This window comes from Erythrolamprus reginae, chromosome 2 (assembly GCF_031021105.1).
Source record: "Erythrolamprus reginae isolate rEryReg1 chromosome 2, rEryReg1.hap1, whole genome shotgun sequence".
Taxonomy (NCBI): domain Eukaryota; kingdom Metazoa; phylum Chordata; class Lepidosauria; order Squamata; family Dipsadidae; genus Erythrolamprus; species Erythrolamprus reginae.
Genome location: NC_091951.1, coordinates 247,290,637 through 247,313,332, shown reverse-complemented (window position 1 = coordinate 247,313,332; position 22,696 = coordinate 247,290,637). Strand labels below are relative to the sequence as shown.

At 39.8% G+C, this 22,696-nt stretch overlaps 2 protein-coding genes across 3 annotated transcripts in view; one reads left to right on the top strand and one right to left on the bottom strand.

Moving 5' to 3' along the window:
• Positions 1 to 9,331: 9,331 nt before the first annotated feature.
• Positions 9,332 to 15,492, bottom strand: PGAP4 (post-GPI attachment to proteins GalNAc transferase 4). Its single transcript, XM_070742407.1, has 2 exons — positions 15,406 to 15,492; positions 9,332 to 10,734 (listed from the first exon to the last, which is right to left on the bottom strand). Exon 2 carries the CDS (start codon positions 10,659 to 10,661, stop codon positions 9,429 to 9,431), a length of 1,233 nt encoding a protein of 410 aa, XP_070598508.1. The 5' UTR covers positions 10,662 to 10,734; positions 15,406 to 15,492; the 3' UTR covers positions 9,332 to 9,428.
• Positions 15,493 to 16,257: 765 nt separating this feature from the next.
• RNF20 (ring finger protein 20) overlaps positions 16,258 to 22,696 on the top strand; it is a 32,052-nt gene continuing 25,613 nt past the window's right edge. The window contains exons 1-5 of one of the 2 annotated variants that reach the window (XM_070742406.1): positions 16,258 to 16,663; positions 18,095 to 18,263; positions 19,580 to 19,747; positions 19,834 to 19,981; positions 20,096 to 20,278. In XM_070742406.1, the coding sequence (XP_070598507.1) occupies positions 18,135 to 18,263; positions 19,580 to 19,747; positions 19,834 to 19,981; positions 20,096 to 20,278 (628 nt within the window). In that variant the 5' untranslated portion in view covers positions 16,258 to 16,663; positions 18,095 to 18,134. The remainder of the gene's footprint in view (positions 16,664 to 18,094; positions 18,264 to 19,579; positions 19,748 to 19,833; positions 19,982 to 20,095; positions 20,279 to 22,696) is intronic. The other variant, XM_070742405.1, reaches the window with a different exon arrangement.

Below are 22,696 nucleotides of genomic sequence, written 5' to 3'. Positions count from 1 at the left end.
GTTTGTTTGTCACACATGTATAGGGTATAGCTTTAACCACAACAACATAAGAGCACTCAACAGATTTAAACTTAATATTAACCCCTCCAAACTTGATTGTAAAAAATACGACTTTCAGTAACCGAGTTGTCGAAGTGTGGAACTCATCACCCGACTCCATAGTGTCACCCCCAAACCCCCAACACTTTACCCTTAGATTATCCACGGTTGACCTCTCCAGATTCCTAAGAGGTCAGTAAGGGGTGTGCATAAGTGCACTAGAGTGCCTTCTGTCCCCTGTCCTATTGCTCTCCTATATCTCCTATACCTTTCTTCTATTCCTATATCTCTTCTTCTATTCTTTCATTGATATATTTTATTTCTATATCTTCTCTTCTTTCTTAGATATATTTTACTATGAGTATATCCTCTATAACCTTCATTGTGTATTTTACTATGTGTATACCTACTAAAGCCCTCATTGTGTATTGGATGAAATCAATCAATCAATCAATCAATCAATCAATCAATCAATAGTGGTTTGTATAAACATAACATAGAAAGTAATGATAAAAGAAGACAGAGGACAGTAGGACAGTAGGCACAATAGTGTGCTTATGCATGCCCCTTACAGACGTCTTAGAAAAGGGGAGAGGTCAACTGTCGATAATCTGAGGTTAAAGATTTTGGGGTTCAGGGAAGAAACCACAGAGTCATTCCAGGTATTAATCACACTGTTGCTGAAGTCCTATTTTCTGCAGTGGAGTTTAGAGCAGTTTACATTTAGTTTGAATCTATTACATGTTCATGTATTGCTGTGGTTGAAGGTGAAGTAGTCATTAACAGGAAGGACATTCTGATATATTATTTTGTGCACTACAGTTAGATCAGATGGGAGGCCACATAGTTGTAAATTGTCTAATTGCAGTGTTTCAAGTCAGGTGGAATAAGATATTTTGTTGCCAGCAGAGGAGCGAAGGACTCTTCTTCACTTCAAAGAGTGGCTGCTTTGAATAGGAATGTTAATAGAACTCTCTCTCATTTTACTCTGAACCGCTTGATATATCTGTCAACTCTCAAGTTAACCTGAATGACAAGCTACAGGCATGCTGACTGTAACATTTGGAAAGTGCCTTCCCTCTTTTCCCATTAGTTAGGCAATTTTGTAGGAGACTAAACCTGCCATTCAAATTCATCTTTAACCTATACAATCCTATGTTAAGAATTGGTGGTTGTTACTCTCATTGTAGGAAAACAGAGTAAGAGGAGAAATCAAGCCAGGGAAATCCATCACTCCCTTTCTTTAACTTGGCTCCTAATAAGTACATAAACATCAATTACCACTTTCATTGCTACAGCAGAGCTAGAACTGACAATGGGGACAATGCAATTTATGCCAGCACTTTTCGGTTAGTCAAGAATTTGGCTCTAACAAAAAGCTCTCAGCTATTGTTGTTGCAAGCCATGTTTATGCCTTAGTAACTGCATCGATCATTGATTGTTTATTGGATGAGCAACATTTAAGTGTAAATCTTGTAAGTGTTTGATATCTCACCTCATTTGTGTGAAAAATGAGCATTCTAAGAAGTCTGTAGAAAATCAGATGAGTTTTTATGAATTATTTTCAGCTAATTTGGTTAGTTTGGGTGGAATAGTTTGGAGGGCCTCCCTCATTTAGGCTATGTTTGTTTATGCAGTTGTTAAGTGTGTTAAAGACAGTGTTATTCCTAAGAAGGTATCATATGTATAGGATTAAGCATAATATCATTCATTCCTCAAAGTTTCTATGATTGTCATTTTTTTTTTCATTCATATTTTATCCCAATGATCTGTTCACGTTGTGGTTTAATATCCTGCCAACTTTATTGTGGCTTTTGAGGATTGTGCAAATTTGACTGCATGTAACAATGTCACACAGTTACATTGTGTCCTGGGGAAAATGCCTCTGATGCAGCACAGAGAAAAGTTTTTTGAATGGATCCATTACCTTCATTGCATGAAGTTGGGAGTTGGGTCTGGAAAAAAACCTCTCTGCGGTCTACCTGATTAGTTGCCCTAAAAGTTGAAAGCTCAAGCATTTTGTTAAACCAACATTGTCCCAGTTTTAGTGCAATCTCTTGGTGGCCTTGATCATTAGTCTGCTTTTTCTCTGACCAATGCAATGTTTGCTAAGCCACTGACATTCTCTCTCCACAGTTGAAAAGACAAACAAGCAGGAACTTTAGTCACCAGACACAGCAAGGGAGCCTGAAGTTCTGGGCAGCAGGACACCTTCATTAAGCCTAACTGTACCCACAATATTTCCCTCTGCCTGATAATAGTATTAGCCTTATATACTGCATCACACTCTCTAAGTGGTTTAGAGTGAGCATATTTCTCCCAACTATCAGGATACTCATTTTACCGACCTCAAAAGGATGGAAGGATGAGTCAAACCTGAGCCGATCAGGATCAAACTCCTGGCAGTCGGCACAGTTGGCCTGCAATACTGCATTCTAACCACTGCACCATCATGGCTCTCAAAAAGTTGCACAATGTAGAACATTCCCCTCTTGAAATGATCCCCTCCTCTAATTTATATCACAGTTAAGATTCCAGAATTTTAATTCAATCTGTCATTTGACTGTCTTATGTGCCTAAAGGCCTATTGCTATCTAGACCAGAATTCCTCTTTTTTTTCTTTTTGCTCATGGCTGCCTCCTTAGCCTCATGCACTTCTATGACTTGCACCTAGTTACTGTTGGGTGGAAGTATGTTATCATTTGCATGATGTATTAATTTCAACAATATCATAGAAGACTGTGGCACCATAGAAATGTGGCACTGGAAATATATGGCCATGTTGAGAACCAGCAATCTGGATTGTTTGTGCTTCCTATGCAGGATTATTAATTCCTGGGATCAGGAATCTAGAAAGACATATTTTCAATTCTTGCCCTTAGCTTGATTTAATTTTGAAAAGAAGCTGGACAAGTAGATTTTTTTAACATTGAGAATCTAGGGCAGGTAGCATGTATATTTCATAAAGAATCTCTGCATTCTAAAACTTTTCTAGAGTAGGTACATTGAGAAATGTGATTTTTTTTCTCCCCGTGCTTATGAACTGATTTACTGCAATCCCGCAGGGATCAGAAATCATAGTGGGAATTTGTCCAGGCAGGAAAAAAAATGTTTTTTTTCAGGTCACCTTCATGAAAGATTTTTGCATCACTCCCAAATGGTTGCCACATCTTTGGCACTATGATATTGCGTCTGTCAACTGCATTAATCTCCAATAACAACTGAAGTTACTATAGTGCTGTTGTGAAACATTGGCATTCAGTAGAGCTGTGAGAAAAGCTCATTGATGAAAACTTGTGCAAAAGCCCATTTCCCAGTCTCCGAACTCAAATTTCAACTTCTTCCCTCCAGCCCAAACCCAGTATGCTATTATTTAAAGGTTTTATTAACAATTTATTATAAAATAGTCAGCTTCCCAGGCACTGTTCTTTGGAATACTAATATACTGATGGGAGTTCTATGAGAGACTAAAGGGGAAAAGATCATTCAAATGTTTCATCTCTAGAACTTTGGCTCTTGATCAGGGATTTTGGGATAGACAGACAAAAATAAGTTAAACTAACTGGCTCAAAATTTCAAACAACTTTGGGCAAATTGAATAAAAACAATTGCTTTGCCATTTTAGATCATTTTAAAAAACAATTCATGTTCTTTTTCTTGTTGTAATTGTGAGCTCCTTAGTCATGTATATAAGATAGACTGTAAATTTACTAAATAAAATGTCCTCATCTGTTCAGTAACAAAACTTATGAAATCTTATGACCATAAAGGAGATCAGTCTGATAGGACAGTTTCCTTTCTATACTACAGCTCTGGGCATGTAGGCAAGATCCTATATGTGGGGGTATGATATGCTACTTTAAGTGGTACAACAAGGCATACCCAAAATATTCTTAATTTGGTGCATTTAGTTTGGCAAGGAATCGTTTTACCTTAGTTTTGCACCATTTTTTGAAATCCAATGATTTTGAAAACATTATCATTTGTTTCCATGATAATGCTAACGTTTGTGTTACGGTGGCACCATTGCAAGCCCCTCTTTCTTTCTTTCCTTTCTTTCTTTCTTTCTTTCTATATATATATTTGATTTGATTTGTATGCCGCCCCTCTCCGAAGACTCTGGGCGGCTCACAACAACAGAAACAGTACAAATCCAAAATTAAAACAATTTAAAACCCATTAATATAAAAACAATCATACATCTCATACAAACCATACATAAAGCAGAAACGGCCCAGGAGAATCAATTTCCCCACGCCTGAGGACAGAGGTGAGTTTTAAGAAGTTTGTGAAAGGCAAGGAGGGTGGGGGCAGCCCTAATCTCCGGGGGGAATTGATTCCAGAGGGTTGGGGCCGCCACAGAGAAGGCTCTTCCCCTGGGTCCCGCCAGATGACATTGTTTCATCGATGGGACCTGGAAAAGGCCAACTCTGTGGGACCTAACCAGTCGCTGGGATTCGTGAGACAGAAGGCGGTCCCGGAGATATTCTGGTCCGATGCCGTTATATTTATATATTTATATTTGTGTTGCAAAGCACATTTCACCGGTTGTCCTCTTGTAGTCCGGATATCTATAACTAAAATGAGTTTGAATCAAATACAGTGGTACCTCTACCTACAAACGCCTCTATTTATGAACTTTTTAAAATAAGAACCGTGTGTCCAATATTTTTTTTGCCTTTTCTCAAGAACCATTTTCCACTTACAAACCTGAGCCTCCGAAACTGTAACCGGAAGAGGCGGTGAGAAGCCTCCATGGGGCCTCTCTAGGAATCTCCTGGGAGGAAACAGGGCCGGAAAAGGCGGTGAGAAGCCTCCATGGGGCCTCTCTAGGAATCTCCTGGGAAGAAACAGGGCCGGAAAAGGTGGGGAGAAGCTCCATGGGGCCTCGCTAGAAATCTCCTGGGAGGAAACAGGGCCGGAAAAGGTTGGGAGAAGCCTCCATGGGGTCTCTCTAGGAATCTCCTGGGAGGAAACAGGGCCTCCACCCTCCCTGTGGTTTCCCCAATCACACACATTATTTGCTTTTACATTGATTCATATGGGAAAAAAATGCTTCTTCTTACAAACTTTTATACTTAAGAACCTGGTTACAGAACAAATTAAGTTCGTAAGTAGAGGTACCACTATGGTTGTTAAAAAGAGAGACATTTATATAAGTTGTGTTTTTTGAGTTGCTGCATTGGATCTTATACTTCAAGGATCAAGAGCTGCTTGTGGGTATGGGGGTGATTCAGTGGCAGAGAACATACTGAGGATACAAATAATTCCAGAAGCTACAAGCAGAGTCTGAAGAAAACCTCTGAATCAAATTCATCCTCTGGTTAGCTTGGCGTGATTAGTCATTCAGGTGTATTGCACAAATCCACAGCACAATGGCAGTGCTTGTGTGGGGGAGGAAAGTATGTGTGTCAGAAACCTTCTAACACAAATAGACCTGATTCTTTGAAGTAATCAGGGCAGCTCATGTGTTATCTTGTCAGCTTTGCAACTGCCTAGAATTTAGACTACAGGTACATCTACATATCTAATTTTGATTCAAGGAAGCCTAGCTAATCATTCTTGAAGAACACTACACCACCTGATACCATCTTCCATTCAACCTCAACCTAAAGCACAAAACCAAACCAAAATTGGTGTGGTTATGCTATACCTTGTCACACAACTCCCAGCAACCGGTGATATCCCACAGTTGGTCTCCTCCAGGTCCCATCAGCTGAACAGTGTCGGCTGGCGGGCCATAGGGGAGGGCCTTCTCTGTGGCTGCCCTGGATCTCTGGAACCAGTTACCTCCGGAGGTCAGAACTGCTGCCACCCTATCGGCCTTCTCAAAAGCAGTCAAGACCTGGCTTTTCTAGCAGGCCTGCGGCCGTTGAACTCACGGTTGTAATTGGCGAAATCCGGCCATGGAATGATATGCATGGGTTTTAATTGTTTTAATGCTTAAGATGTTTTTAATATTTTACTCTGTTGTTAAGCCGCCCGGAGTCCTTTGGGAGTTGGGCGACATATAAATTTAATAAATAAATTTTGCATAATTTGTGGTATGTTAGCACTAAATGAGCTGGTCAGAAAGTAGAAGGTGGGATCTTCTCATCTTCTGTTGGCTGCTTTCTGTACCTGTACTGCCTGGATTGGCATAAACTATCACTTACACAGATGCCTGGCCAAGCATACTGTCAGCCTCTACCCAATGCAAGGGAGATTCCTACTAAATATCCTGCTGATCCGTCCCTCCCCACTTTCTGTGTCCTGGGTGTGTAGGGTTGACTTGATAGGTTGTGTCTTTTTGCTGTCTAAAGGATTCAGTGCCTTGCCTGTGAACCTTTATCCACTTGCATATGTAGTGTTTAACAGACAGCAGGATGAGGATCAAAGCTTATGAGGAAGTGTGCAAAAGCTCATGATGATCCAAGCAATTCTCAACTAAAAATGTATGTTATCAAATAACTATCACAGAGTCACTGTATTAATGAGATGGGTGGCATAGAAATTCAATCACTCAATTAATCGATAAACAAAAAGCTAAATAAATTGATTCTGATCAGTGTACTACTTAGCTGTGCTGTGTAATACTTCTGACCAGATCCCCCAGAGATATTTTTGGAGCATGAAATTGTTTTTTTCTACATGGATGCCCCTAGAAACCCCTGACTACTATCTTTCTCCCTCCCCACCTGTTTCGAAAATTACTACATTGCAATAGCAAGAATTTTGGAACAATACATCAACTTTTCCGAGAACAGTATATGGATGATGGTGCATTTATTCTTTAATTCATTTCAATCGAATTCTCATGGAAAGAAAAATACTGATTTTGATTCAAGGGTGGTTTTTTTCCAAGTAGGGTGGAAAAAGCCATGCTCTTCTCATAGATTTCCAGAGTTAGAGGACGAGGGAGCAGCTTCTCTGTATAAGTGTTTATATATCATCTAAGTAAGGCACTTGCATTTTTAAAATAAGCCCCTTAACAAGGAACAGTATGAGTAAAATGTGAAGTAGGAGGTAGCAAATGCAGAAGAAATGAAGAAAAATGAGAATGTTACATTCCCTTTAGAATGGTTTTTGAATGGTGCGCATTTGATTTTTAAACAGTACCATCAGTACATTTCGAAAGAAAGCAAGAGATTGGGATGGACAATTGTGGAAAATATTTCCAGGGTTTCCTGTCTTGGGGAAACAAAATGGAAAAGAAATGGCAAGAATGATAAGATAAAAATTAGCAGGTAATTGACAGGGCAATTCTAATTCGTTGATAGTTTTTTTTTCAGTGATCAGTGGATTCCAGAAATTTGTTAATGGAATGATTTGAGCATTTGGTATAAGATATACCAGCAAGGTAACTAATATAGGAGACAAGAATATAGATAGGGCAAGGGAAGAGCCACAAGGGAAGATGACAATCAAACCTTCTGCAGCTTTGGCTATGTTCACAATATTAGGATTGTTAAACTTTTCATGGAATCTATTGGGCTTTTTCATTTTCTCAGCCATGCCAAATCTGACATAAACTCAGATTAGGCTGTCGCACAATTCAGCTATCTCCAATTATTTTAGTCACTTCAAATTGAGTGACCTTACCTTGTTACTAACTTAAAAGCTTCTACACGCAAGGAGAGTTTGTCATTTGCAAGAGCTCTATAAGATAAGCATACTTAAAAGTGACAGTGATGAAAGATTTGAAACAAACATTAAAATAATCACTGAACATGATGATTTGTTTTTGAATGTAGACCAATCTTTCCCAAGCTGACATCCTTTCGATCGGTTAGGAGTGCAAGCCTCCAAAAGACCGAGGGGCAGTGTTGGCAATTTTGCAGCTAATGTATCTGAAAGGCACTGGCTCAGGAAAAATAGACTAAGGCAATTAATAAATAGTTTCTCTTTTCAGTTAATACTTCATGGATATGGGAAATAAACTATTTAACTATTTAAAATAATTTATAAATTGATGCAGGAAAGCTAAAGCACCATCTCCGGTATTTCTACCAAATTTAGGAACCCTTGTTCATTATCTATAAGCTATAAATCAGAGCTAACTTTCACAACCTAAAATTCATAAGCCAAAATTACTACTAGCCACATTGGCTGGGATTTTTGGAATTGCTACTTCACAATGGAAGAGCACTGTTTGGAAGACTGATTTAGAGCTATTGTCATCTTCAGGCTGGTGTTTCTGTCCTTGTTCTAAGGCGAACACTGCGAGACCTGAGCTGCCTTCCTTCTATAAATACTGGTGGCTGGGTGTGGTTTGATGGCTCAGCAATTGCCTGCTGTGTAGAAACTTCCTGGTGAGTCAGTGGGGTAACGACCCCAGATGTTACCCCACTGACTCACCAGGAAGTTTCTACACAGCAGGCAATTGCTGAGCCATCAAACCACACCCAGCCACCAGTATTTATAGAAGGAAGGCAGCTCAGGTCTCGCAGTGTCGCCTTAGAACAAGGACAGAAACACCAGCCTGAAGATGACGAGTGAGACATCGTCGAAACGTCGCCAGAAATTTCCAAATCCTACACGGGAAGAAACCCGAATATACCAAAACTGTCATATATATATCTATATCTATATCTATGTAGATTGTTTTGAGTTAGGGTTTTGCTCCGTGTAATATTTTGCATGTCTATGCGACGTTTCGGTGAAATCACATTCACCATCATCAGGCTGAAGTTGTAAGCTCCGTGCTGCTGTAAATATAGTTTTATATATATATAAATAATAGCTCTAAATCAGCCTTCCAAACAGTGCCCTTCCATTGTATATATATATATGTTTGTATGTGTGTGTGTGTAATGAAAATGAAGGGAAACTACTATAAATCTATTTCAAGTTATTTTGCTCTCATCAGCTAGCCCATTCTATGTTTATATATATATATATATATATATATATATATATATATATATATATATATATATATATATATATATATTTGTTTTCGTAAATTTTCACGGGTATATGTATGTAGATTGTTCTGAGTTCGGGTTTTGCCCTGTGTAATGTTTTGCATGTCTATGCGACGTTTCGGTGAAATCTCATTCACCATCTTCAGGCTGGAGTTCCAATCTTTGTGTTGTTGTAAACAACAACAACACAAAGATTGGAACTCCAGCCTGAAGATGGTGAATGAGATTTCACCGAAACGTCGCATAGACATGCAAAACATTACACAGGGCAAAACCCGAACTCAGAACAATCTACATATATATATATATATATATAAACATAGAATGCTAGAAAACTGAGTTCCAAAACACTATTGACTGTAATTAATTGATTTGATTCAATCCCAGCTTGCAAATGGAGTTGACTTAACTTAGCAAAGCTCAGTATATATCTCGTGTTGAGCTTTTGCTTATCTGTTTCAGTCCTTAAGAAATCCTGAAAAGTCAAAGCAGCTCTGGGTTTTCATTGATCCTGACAGAGGAAAACAACCCCACATGTCTCACCAGATTGGGCTCAACAACAAATGCTTGCTCGCCCTTGGTACGCAGCAGTGAATACAGAGCAATATCTTTGGCAAAACCTAGGTGACAATGAACTTCTTTCATGTAACCCAATACACGGTGTGCTGAAGGCGCAGAGAACACCATGGCTGGAGTGCAGCATTCGGTCACAGGCACAATATTGTAGAAGGATGGCGCCAGGCGTCGAAGCTCCAAGAGATAGTGGCGCCCAACCAGCTCTACTAGCAGCATGCTGTACAGGGCGAAAAACAACACAATGGACCAACTAAGGCTGGAGCGGCTTGATGCCCATGAGTAGAGAAAGCCCAAGAAGGAGCCTGAAAACATGCCTAATCCGAGCCATTCCAGGATCCTCATGGGTTCTGGATTGATATAATGTTGAAGTCTCTCTGGATGGTAGAGTTTGATATAGAGAGCATCTCGGAGATGGGGCTTGGAGAATCGTGTCTGTAACAAGTGATGGAGGACTGGAAAGAACTCCTCTTCTGGGAGGGTATCATCTTCCACCAACAGGACATATTCCGGTCTATACAGCTTAAGTGATTTCTCAAGGCAATAGGTGTAATCTTGCTTCTCCTTCTCAAAACGGTTTGGAAAAAGATCCACATTTTCCTTACCGCTGTAATGGTTCACCAGAGGAAAGAAAGTGGCAAGCAGCTTAGCATCCTGGTGGCTGCTGGGATCTGCTTCTACGTTACAGAGCAAAAGCTGATGGTGCTGGCAAGAAGGGCCACATTCCCGGAGCAGACGGTGAAAGCGGGCTGCTACTTGAAGGACATAGTGGAGTTCTGGGCTCCTTTGAACGGTAATGATGGTAATCAGCAACCATGGCTGCAAGGCCTCTTTGGTCAGCTTCTCTGATGTATTCTGCAGCCGCTCAAAGTAACGGAGAGCAGTCAAACCCTCCTCTTGGTTCTGCTTTAAAAAATGTCGGGTCATCGAGTTCAGGTACCAACCGCGCCTGTAGAAATAAGAATACAGGAGGTCCCGGCAAGTGAAGGGAGCAATCACACCAAAGGTCACCATACTCAACACAAGGAGTTGCAGGGATGGGCTGGACCAACGGCATAGCCTGCCCCAAGGCAGTAATCTGCGCGAGAACATGGCTGTCACGTCTGCAGTTCGAGAGTCCTTTGGTTTTTTCCTGCGTGCCATTTTGGCCAGCCTCTTGCTTCATGCAGCAGACCATGCAGAGGGCTTTCTAGTAAAATCACGATTAGATCCAATTCTGTAAAAAAGTAAAGAAAAACATATATGGAGATTTCATGCTTCAGGAAGGAAGTAGTTGTACAGCAAACTTTCATTTAAACAATATTTTGCCTGACTGCTACTTCCTCTTAGAACAGTGGTTCTCAACCTTTCTAATGCTGCGACCCCTTAGTACAGTTTCTCATTTTGTGGTGGCCCTTCACTATATGTCTAGCACCAATTCTCTCAACAGAGCTTTAAGCTGATTGGCAGGAAAGTCAGAGGGACACCCCCACTGTAAACACCTGATTGGTCGGATTGTAAAAATGTGTTCCAAGGCGACAGAATAGAAGCTTTAGTTCCTAACACCATGGCAAATTTGTATTTTCTCATGGCCTTAAAGGGTCCTGACCCCCCAGGTTGAGAACCACTGTCTTAGAAGTTCATTTTAAACAATGATGGCCACTTCATATCCAGTTGACCTACTGCAGATTTAATAGGCACACTCATATGCTATTAAATTGAAATCAAGGTCCATACTATTCCTCCTTCTCCTTTTAATTTGGCTTTAGAACCTCTTGCATCAAGTAGAAATATTAAAATACTTAACGGAATTGCGCTAAGAGACCGCTGAGCACAAGGCCCTGCTCTAAGCAGACGATATATTTCATTCATTGAGAATTTCTATTCCTAAACTTACTTCATGTTCGGTTTTCCTATCTGATTACTCTGTTAATTGGATAAATTATATTAGATGCCCCTGGGGCACAAGAGTAATTTTGTCACATACGTGGAATGGAATTTTTACATTGTATTTGATTCCTTTATATAAGTTTTTTCAAGACGTTTTCTCAACTAGCAAATGTAAAACAAATCCATTGTTTTCATGCAAAGAAATTCCACATATTTATTCTCGAATTCCGGTTGAGTATTTGGGATAGGTTAAATGTGATTAACATGAATTAATTCTTAAGGCGCTTGACTCTTTGAGAGGCCTTTCAATGCTTCTTTCCTACATTATTTTTTTACAGGATATGGAATAAATTACTCTAACAAGGTCATCCTGTGACATTCTCATTGCATAAATTATAATTACCGCTTAGGAATTTAACTTCTCCACTTTGAATTTTATCACTAGCATTCATTCTAGATCTGTCACCATTTAGCCTTAGGAACTATAGTACCATGCTCCTTTTTAACTCCTGATGAGATTTATTGTTAGACCCAATTTAAATCCTGTCAAGTATCAGAATCTCTCTTTTTGTACCGGGTTCACATACAATATTTACATTTCATAATTTAATATTTAATGTGCATACCAAAAATATTGGGTCACAGATACATAGACTGATTCTTTTATAAATAAAAGGCTCAAACTATGAGAAATCCAGGTTTAAAATAGCAGGCAATTCTATTTGATAGATAAACCGGGCCTCTTATAACATATGATTGCTTTGAATCAAGTCAGTTATAAGGAAGCTTTTTTGAAAACATCTGCAGTAATAAAAAAACAAGCTTGCTTTACCCCAAAGTACATCTTGAACTTTACTCTTGATTCATCTCAAACTTTTATTATTTAGTCTATTTGATCTACATCAGTTGGCTAATCTTTTCTGGACCAAGTGCCCAAAGCATGCATGTGCATGCGCCTAGACCCTCAAAATGCAATGCGTCTGCAGCTCCAGGCATGCACCCTATCCCCATGCATGCGACAGAGGCCCGGAGAGTAACTGGCCAGTGGGAGGTGTATGTGCATGTACCACAAAACTGAGCTGGGGCGACAACTCATGTGCCCACAGAAAGGGCACTGCATGCCACCTCTGGCATGCATGCCATACATTTGCCATTCTGGATCTAGATGTTACTGCAACTTCTGGAGTTTTAACCATGGTTGCAAGTTAGAATAGAATGAACTGGAAGAGACCTTAGAGGGCTTCTAGTCCAGCCCCTTACTCAAGCAGGAGGACCTATACCATTTTAGATAAGTGACTTGTCTAGACTCTTCTTAAAAACAGCCAGTGATGGAGCACCCATGATTTCTGCAGGCAAGCTGTTCTACTGGTTAATCATCCTCATTGTTAGGAAGTTTCTCCTTAATTCCAGCTAAGTTTAAAAGAAATGAACTGTGCTCCTAAGCCAATTGTTTATGGAGATTCTCAGTTATCCAGGTCAAAGATGCTTTTTCAAGATGCAGCTGGACTTTGCTTTTATTTGAAGACGTTTCACTTCTCACCCAAGAAGAATTGAAGAAGCTTCTTGGGTGTGAAACGAAATGTCTTCAAAGAAAAACAAGAAAGTCCAGTTGTCCCTTGAAAAAGGATCTTTGGGATTCTTAAGCCAATGTTTCCTTTAGCTGTTATGTTGATAAAACTGATATTAATTATTCCTGCAAATAGTGAATTTGAATGAATGATTGCTATAGGTAACATAAAGCAAATGTTCTATGATATTAAAAGGTTAATGCAATAACAAAATTGCTTTGTACATTTCCCACATGTTTAACAAGTCTGGTTCACCATTTTGCTGTTGGGAAGGCAATTCACAAACTAACTCATATGACTTTGAATTGCCCTATTATAGCCATATTTTAGCTAAAATTAAAAGGATTGCTAATATTGTTCTGGACCAATGACTGTGCACAGAGATGCATATGTTATTCTTGCCTATATTAATATTTGGAATCTATAAAACCTATTATGAATTCAAGCATAGGGGCTAGCTAAAAATGATTACCATGCAGTGTTGGAAAGAAAAATCTAATCCGGAATTACAACAAAGGATTGATGATCTGTTGTTAGTCAATATTTGACTAACTTCTTTCATCAATCCTTCCCTTTTTTGCTTTATCCTTTTTATCACATCATTACTATGGGATTATATATTATTACTATTGGTTGTCTATAATGTTTTAATTATAGGAAATAATGATTATAGGATTATTTTTTAAAATCTTGCAATGACAATAATTCCCCAAATAAGTAGAAAATCTATATTAATATTCATCAATATTGGTGCTCCTACTAGTTAACTTACTGACATACCCAGTTTCTTTGATTATAAATCTTATTGTTTTTAATAATTATCCATGTAAGTTAAATAGTGAAGAAAAACAGGTATACCTCTAAATCTGTTCCATCAGAAGTATCAGTGCTGCCATCTAACATTAAAGATAATTACAAGTTTTTTAAAATGAAAATTCTTCCTTCCTTTCAGTATGAATTCTAATTAGAATACAATAACAAAAGATGAAACATTCCTAGAAATATTCAATAACAGGTTAAAAGTGGCTTAGAAGCCACTTTTAAATTTAAAACTTATTTGATACATTATTTTAGTTCTTTAAGCTGTTTTTTCTTCAAAATCGAATGAATAAATAAATAAATAAAAATCCTCCCTCATCAAGGTATAAGCTCTAGTGAATTGAAAGTAACCCAATTTTAAGTATAAATTCTGCTGTAAAGAACTTTAAATGATAAAGAGGATGATTAGTGTAGTATCTAAATATGTGCAATGTTCTATATTCTTCAGGGTATACTTGTTTTAACTTTCTTCAGATAATAAATACTTCTGTATCCTAAGTGTTAATTATGGAAAATGATTAGTTGCAAATATAACACATACATAAATATAAACAGGAAGCAAGCATTAGACAGGACTGAGGAAAACATAAGGACTGCAATGAAGATGGAACAAGTGGGGTAGGTAGGCAGTTTAGAAGTATATGTTAGTGACAATGCAGGAAAAATAGGTGAGTACAGTCACAAGGAAGTCCCTTGGGATGAGTGGAAGGAGGGTGTGTGTGCTAGTTTGCTTAAACATTAATTAAAGTTATCTTGCTTAATTAAACATTAATTTTGTTTTACCTTTATTTTATAGCCTTTCTTGAATTTTTGACAGTTGCAAAGTCCATTTTACCAATCTAGTAAGATAAACTACTAGTTGGCCACCACAGTTGTGCCCGATATGACTCCCTTGTCACACCCACCATGCCCTGGTAACTTTTCATATGCTGCCACATATGACTAAAGACAAAACAAGCAGCAAATGAGTCCAATTAATATTACAGGTCATCCTTGCTTAGTATCTTGTGCAGTGACCACTGAAGTTACAACAGTGAAAAAAAAAATTGCAACCGACCCTCACATTTACAACCATTGCAGCATGCCATGGTTACCTTCTCACAATTCAGGCACCTCACAGCTGGCTTGCAACAAGCAGAGTTAATAAAAAGGAGGGAATAAAGATTTCAATGGGAATGCAACCAAGCTGCTAGTCCCTATTGCAGTCCCAAAGCAATGGATGTACAATACATAAACACTGTAATTATCTAAATGTACATATAATTATGTAACATGCAATTATCTAGAATGGACACACAACGTGAATGAAACAGATGTTTGACTCAGACTCTCTTTCAACTTGCCTTACTGGGAGAAACTGGAAAGCCCAATGCTGACTTTCAACTCTATTTTGCATTTCTTGGAAAGAGGGAAACAGAAAGAAAAAATGAAAGGAAGGAAGGAAGGAAGGAAGGAAGGAAGGAAGGAAGGAAGGACTCTCCTTCATGCAGATTTACTTGAAAAAGGCTTGAGCTGCACCTTATTCTTTCTAATTGCAATCCTCACCAGCCACGGGGCGGGGGGCAGCTGAAGTGTGTAAAAGCACTACGAAGCGGCATATAAGTCCAAGTCCTATTGCTATTATTACCTACCTTTGTAAGGATGGACACATTCCTATGCATGCACTTAGGCTCACCTGGCCATAGAGAGCAACACCACCAGACCGCCGAGAAGGAAGCGGAAGGCGGATATATATAGCAACGGACGTTACTAGCCGTAGCTCAGCAACCGTAAACAAAAAAAAAAGAGGCGGGACCCCGCGGAGGCGCCGCCACAAGTTTGGGCAGAAAGAAGCCGATTGGCGGCGGAGCCAAAGCCCCCTTTGGGTGGGGTGGGGGAGTGTTCCGTGGATAATTTAACCCTTAAGGAATTCCGGACCTCGGGGGGTACTGGGAATTGTAGTTTAAAAAAAAATTACCGCGAAAAAGGGAATGGTCGCCACAGCGCCAGCTCGATCAACCAAGAACTCGGCTTTCTTTGTTTTAATTTAAACAGCATGTAGGTTAAATTTTCCAATAATAATAATAATAATAATAATAATAATAATAATAATAATAATAATAATAATAATAATAATAATAATAATAATAATAATAATAATAATAATAATAAAAAATAATTCCGCACGGAAAACGGCCTTTCAGTGGCAGCAGGGAGCCGGCGAGTTAAATAATCCCTACTGCAGCCGTTGAGCTGCCTGAATGGCCCTTTCCAAAAATCTCCCGCTCCATTCTTTAAGAAGAACTCGGAACAGTATCCCAAGCCGTTCAGAACCGCTTGGGAACGAGAGAAGGCGGGCGGCGTATAAATGTAAAAAATAAAAGGGAAGACAAGTTAAGGAAAAAGGAACCCGGAATCTGAGCCGTCTTCGTGCTCTCGCTCCCCTCTACTAGATTGTGAAACTATGGTGCGGCAGCCATTTTGCGTCAGGGCAAAAAGAGGCCGTTCTAAAGGAGGGGAGGAAACCAGGCTGGATTGGTTGCTGGGCGCTTATGGTCGGCGTACGGTTTCCTGCGGCAATCGTTGTAGGCCGCGGGCTCTGTGGGGGTTGGTGAGCAAGTGCAGAGGCAGAGACCTTACCGGGGAGGGCTGCCGCTCTTTTAGGGGGTGTCGCCTTCCTTCTGGGACGGCGTCTGGGGAGCGGGGGGTGGGGTGTCGAAGAGGCGGGGTTCAGTGCCGTCGTAAACCGAATGGTCTCTTTCTGAGTCTAGGGTTGCGGGGTGGGGGTGGAGGTGGAGGCGGGATATGGAGGAATGTGTGGGGCTGGGAGAACCGACGACGTTGGACTTCAGACCCAGCGAGCGGTAAACTGCGTGCTGCCCTGGTCGACTGTTGACAGCTTCGGGCATTGTAGGTGTCTCTCGTTAAGAGTTCCCCTGAGCATGAGCAAAGATTTTTCTCTCTCAGCCTTTTTCTTTGAGCAAGCAGCATTTGGAAGACAAGTGGAACACCTGTTATTTTTCCCAGTATATTATTGGATTTAAGTTTTTTTTGCTCCCCAGGGCACACACCTCCTTGTTGGTGGATACAAAAGCAACCGATTACGGAGAAGAAGACCAAGGACTCCATAGTTCAGTCCTGAGCTCCAGATAATTCTATTGTCATCTTAAGTTTTCAGTAAGCAGGAATGGCAAAAATGCAAAGATGGCAAGGAGGTGGGACAGAGTTACCAAACGAAACATATGACAGGCTAAGAAATATAGTTTTGATTCAGGGATGGGATAATACTTTATTCCTTAGCCTGTCATTATCTTTCGTTTATTAACTCTTCTCCCACCTTCTTGCTGTCTTTGTATTTTTACCGTTCAGCTTTTGGAAAGCTAAATGACAGTGCAGTTAGTCCTTGACTTACAACAGTTCACTTGGTGACTGGTTGGAGTTACAGAAGCACTGAAAAAAAGGGACATGATCGTTTTTCAGACTTAAGACCATGGCAATTTCCCTACAGTTGTCAGATTCTTGACAACTGACTCACATTTATGATGGTGGCGGTGTCACCTTTTGCAACCTTCTGACAGCCAGTGTGGAAACAATAATGTCACTTAATTTAACGACTACAGTGATTCAGTTAACAAATGTGACAAGAAAAATAAAATGGGACAAAGCTCACTCAACAAATGTCTCGGCAACATCAATTTTGGCCTCAATTGTCATATGTCAGGGACCACCTGTAGAATATCTGTAGCTCAGGATTGAACTATGGAGTCTTTGGTTCTTGAGCTTGGTTGTTTCTGTACAGATGTTTCATTAGCCAGCTAGGTAACATCATCAGTGCCAGTAAGTACGGTGTTTGCTTTTTGTTTATATATTTTAGCTTGCTTTGCCAGTTTTTTGGTGGGAGTCTAGTAGGGCACTGCAACATCTGCAAGCTAACAACCAAGCTCAGAGAGCATTAAAGACTCTGTAACCAGATGCAGTTCAAACCCCTGTGTGCTTTAAAATAATTAAATCAAATGTAAATGTTCCCAGCTCTGACCCCGGAGGATTGTCAGCAGATCTCAAATGGGCAGAGGAGCAATAAATAACACATTAAACAAGCGTTTTTGAGATAAATTTGTGGTTTCTAAGAGGGGGAATGTTTTTTTTCCCTTTGTTTAAAACTAATGAGGCCTTGAGTGCAAAAATTACAATACAAGAGAGGGGATTTGCATGCATTCTGTTTCAAATATTATTTGTTGTCTTGTTTAGTTTTTTGTCTTGATTATTGGAAATATATCTTAATAAGACAAATGAGAAAAGTTAAAATTCAAATATTTACAATGTTCCTTCTCTTTCTTTCAGGAAGAATAATTGGAGAAGTGGGAACCTCCAGTTTGGGGCTATGTCTGGGATTGGGAACAAACGAGTGGCTGTGGAGCCTAGCCCCTCAGCTCCTCCAGAGAAGAAGGCAGGAGCTGAGGACTCAGAGACCACTGTGGAGACTATTAAGCTCGGTGGCGTTTCCTCAACGGTTTGTACCTCAACTTCATGTTGGGTTTTATTCATTCTGTGAAATGCAATATTATTTTGATTATTATGCTCTCCTGGACTCCCAGAGCCACTGGGATCAGTTCTATCAGAAAGCTGGGTGGACTTGGGTCTAACTCTCATGGAAGTGATAATCTTGTTTCTCGGGTTGGATGTGGGTGATTAATTGTAGAGTCCTTATACATTCCTTTTCCCTTTCATACCAATTTTCTTGATGAATTTTTATAGGAAAGGGTATATTTGGGAAGTTCAGGGTTAGGAATTTGTGGCAGGTGGGGTGGGTTTTTGGGATTGTTATATGTGTTGGGTCTGGTCTTTAGGCGTAATGTGAATTTGGTTGTATGAGTATACTGTGTATATACAGTGATCCCCCGAGTTTCGCGATCTCGATCTTTGCGAAACGCTATATTGCGATTTTTTCACCCGATGACATCACTCCCTTCCTTTCTCATCTTTCTTTCTCTCTCTCTTTCTCTATCTCTCCCCCTCTTGCTCTCGAGCGGCGGGCGGCACCCAGGGAAGGTTCCTTCGGCCGCCCACCAGCTGATCTGCTCGGCAGCGCAGTAGCAGCGAGGAGCCGAAGATGGGGTTTCCCCTTTGCGTGGGCAACGGGGAAACCCCATCTTCGGCTCCTCGCTGCTACTGCGCTGCCGAGCAGATCAGCTGCGGCGGGCGGACAAGCGGACAAGCGGCGGCCGGACAAGCGGCGGCCGGACAAGCGGCGGCCGGACAAGCGGACAAGCGGCGGACAAGCGGCGGCCGGACAAGCAGAAAAGCGGCGGAAAAGCGGCGGCCGGACAAGCGGAAAAGCGGCGGACAAGCGGGCAGGCAGGCGGCTCCTCAGCTGCTGGGTCTTCCCAGGTGCGGAAGTAAAAACACCATCTGCGCATGCGCGGCCATGGAAAAAGGGGCGCGCATGCGCAGATGGTGTTTTTACTTCCGCACCACTACATCCCGAAAAATCGATTATCGCGAGGGGTCTTGGAACGGAACCCTCGCGATAATAGAGGGATCACTGTACATACAATGACAATAATAAAGTATTTAAAGTATTTATTTATATTTGAAAAACTTTGTGTGATAACCCCTTTCCTATAGTGTGAAGTGTTATGAATCGGATTTTGATATATTTTGGAATTCACTAGCAAATGATTGTGGATAGTTTGGTCCCAAAAATGTGGAGACCATCAGGTTGCTTACTGCTGACTTACCACTTTATACATACATTGAAATGAATAGTTGTTCTTCCCAAACCTAGATCAACATTGTAATCACTATACCATGTTGGCTATATTTCAGGAAGAACTGGATATTCGTACGCTTCAGACTAAGAATCGAAAACTGGCGGAGATGCTGGACCAACGGCAAGGTATTGAAGACGAACTGCGAGAACATATTGAGAAGCTGGAAAAACGTCAAGCCACGGATGATGCTTCACTACTGATTATCAACCGCTACTGGAGTCAGGTCTGCTGCATTTTTCTCCTAATGGTCCCATCCCTTTAATTTTGCTTGGCAAACTTTCTTATCAATGAAACGTGTCCTCTTTTCAGTTTGATGAGAACATTCGCATCATTTTGAAACGCTATGACTTGGATCAAGGCCTTGGGGATCTCCTGTCAGAGCGAAAAGCATTAGTGGTACCAGAACCAGAACCTGATTCAGACAGCAACCAAGAGCGTAAAGATGAGAGGGATCGAGGTAAAGTATCTGATACAAGGTGGCAGATGTTTTACAGATACTTATGAAATTATTTATTTTTTTGATCCAGATTACATCTACTTACAATTACTTTCTTGCATTATTATCATTTAGGAGAAATATTTGAACCTGCATTCTCCTTTCTGGCTACACTGGCTAGTAGCACTAGTGAGGAAATGGAATCCCAACTACAGGAACGTTGTGAGGCTTCCCGCCGTGCAGTCACACAGATTGTGACAATGTATGATAAACTTCAGGAGAGAGTGGATGTGCTGACTCAGAAACTGAACAGTGGAGGTATTATATTTTCCAGAATTTATAGATATTTTATATTGCATTTTCAAAACATTTGAACTTAATAACCTTTCAGGGAATATGAGCTAATCTGTTGGTAGTCCATTGACTTTACTGCCCATTTGACAAACAAACAATAATTTATAGTAGTTAGTTCTTTTGAAATTATGCTAAAAATAGATAATTTAGCTGGAATTGCAACTTCACATCAAGAGAGTTGCCACAATAGGAAAGACTACACTTTGTAGTAAACTGGAATTATGAATTTTTGAAATGAATTTTCAACTTGATAAACTATATTAAGTATATAGTTGATAAACTATATACTAGATTTCCATTTCTCATTACTCCCAGATATTGCCCATATTGTTTTGATATCCTTGAGTACAGTATCTTGTTGGAGCTGGCTCTGGTGATATACCATACCTTCCAAGTTAAATGATGTGTCTATTCTTACATGCTTAGGTCCAAACTATTTTCAGGTTAACCTAGTACATAATCCAGTCTGCGCATCTTTCTAATCTTCTTATCACGCATATGATACTATTTGGTTCAGTTGCTTTTTAAATTTGATCCATCTTTCTATTGCTGAATTACATTTGTTTTCTGATTTGGTTGAACTCATAAAATCAATCAATTTGGTTGGTTTATGTAAATAGTATCAAACATCCTTAATATTTCAACTTATTCATGGTAGACTTTTGCTGCTTGAGGTTTGACTCCACAATGATTATTTATATATTTTATGATTTGTAGTTACTTCATTTTATGTTTTCTTTAATATACTTTAGTTCTGTGTAATAGGGAGTTCACTATAATGTTATTATTTAGAAATATCTTTAAAAATGAAAAGAAATAAACAAAAAGGAAAAGCAATAAAATGCTGTAGGAAATCCTAACATCTTCTGATGTAGTATGGAATCAAAATATAGAGTCCTCAGAGAAAGGCGGCATATACAGGGGGTGGACAAAAAAACGGAAACACCTTGAAGAATCATCAAAATATCTTTTAATATGGTGTTGGTCTACCTTTTGAGGCAAATACAGCCTCAATTCTCCGAGGTATTGATTCATACAAATTGTGAATTGTTTCCAAAGGAATTTTAGCCCATTCTTCAGTTAAAGCACCCTCCAGTTCTTTTAGAGACGATGGTGGTGGAAATCGACTTCTTACTTGAATCTGTAAAATCGACCATAAATGCTCAATAATGTTGAGGTCTGGTGATTGTGGTGGCCAGATGAGATGCTGAATTTCATTAGAATGTTCCTCATATCATTCTTTAACAATTCTTGCTCTATGGATTGGTGCATTATCATCTTGAAAGATGGCATCTCCCTCTGGAAACAGTTCTTGAACCATAGGATGAATTTGGTCAGCCAAAATTCCTAATAGTGATGGCTGTTAATTCTTCCATGAAGGGAAATCATTGGTCCGGCGGATTTCCAAGAAATAGCACCCCAGATCATCACTGAACCCCCGCCATGTTTGACGGTTGGGAGAAGGCAGTCTGGATGAAACGATTCTTTTGGCTGTCTCCAGACGTAAACACGGCCAGAGATCGGAAAAAGGGTAAACGATGATTCATCAGAGAAATCACATTTTGCCACTGCTGGAGGGACCATTTCTGGTGGTTTCTGCACCACTCTAAACACTTTGAAACATTTGTCTTTGAGAGCAGAGGTTTTCTAATTGCAGCTCTTCTGTGGAATCCAGATTTGTGAAGCTCCCTTCGAACAGTTTTTGTGGAAACTGGGTACGTGTCTATTGAGCTCTGCAGTGATTTTAGGAGCTGTGGTCTAGCGATCCCCTCTAACAACTCGCTTTAGAGTCTGACGGTCTCTCTCAGACATCTTCGACTTTCGACCAGACCTGTGCTTGGCTGAGGATGTTTTCCCTTCTCTTTCAAAAGCAGTCATTACCTCTTGAAACGCCATTTGGGCACTTTCTGCCATTCGAGCACCAACAATTTGGCCTCTGAAAGTCTGAGAGGTCTGCCATTTCTAGAAGGTTATAACCAATTTCATTAAATTTCTGTAAAAAAAAAAGGTAGTTTAAAAAAACATATCAAATAACAGAATTTTTTAAAAAACAAAAAAACCCATTAAAATATGTCAGGTTTTGATTGATTTGAACATGTTCAAACATTATGATGCCAAAAAGTCAAGGGTTTCCATTTTTTTGTCCACCCCCCTGTAAATCTGATTAATAATAATAAAATATACATTAGAGAGCTGTTGTGGCACAATGGTTAGACTACAATATTGCATGCTACTTCTGCTAACTGCCAGCAGTTTGATCCTGATCAGCTCAAAGTTGACTTAGTCTTCCATTCCTCCGAGGTCAGTAAAATGAGGACCCAGATTGTTGGGGCAATATGCTGACTGTGTAAACAGCTTAAAGAGGAGCTGTAACTATTATGA

Coding starts and splice junctions, on each gene's coding strand:
- PGAP4 (XM_070742407.1), bottom strand. CDS start 10,661: ATGGCACGCAGGAAAAAACCAAAGGACTCTCGAACTGCAGACGTGACA.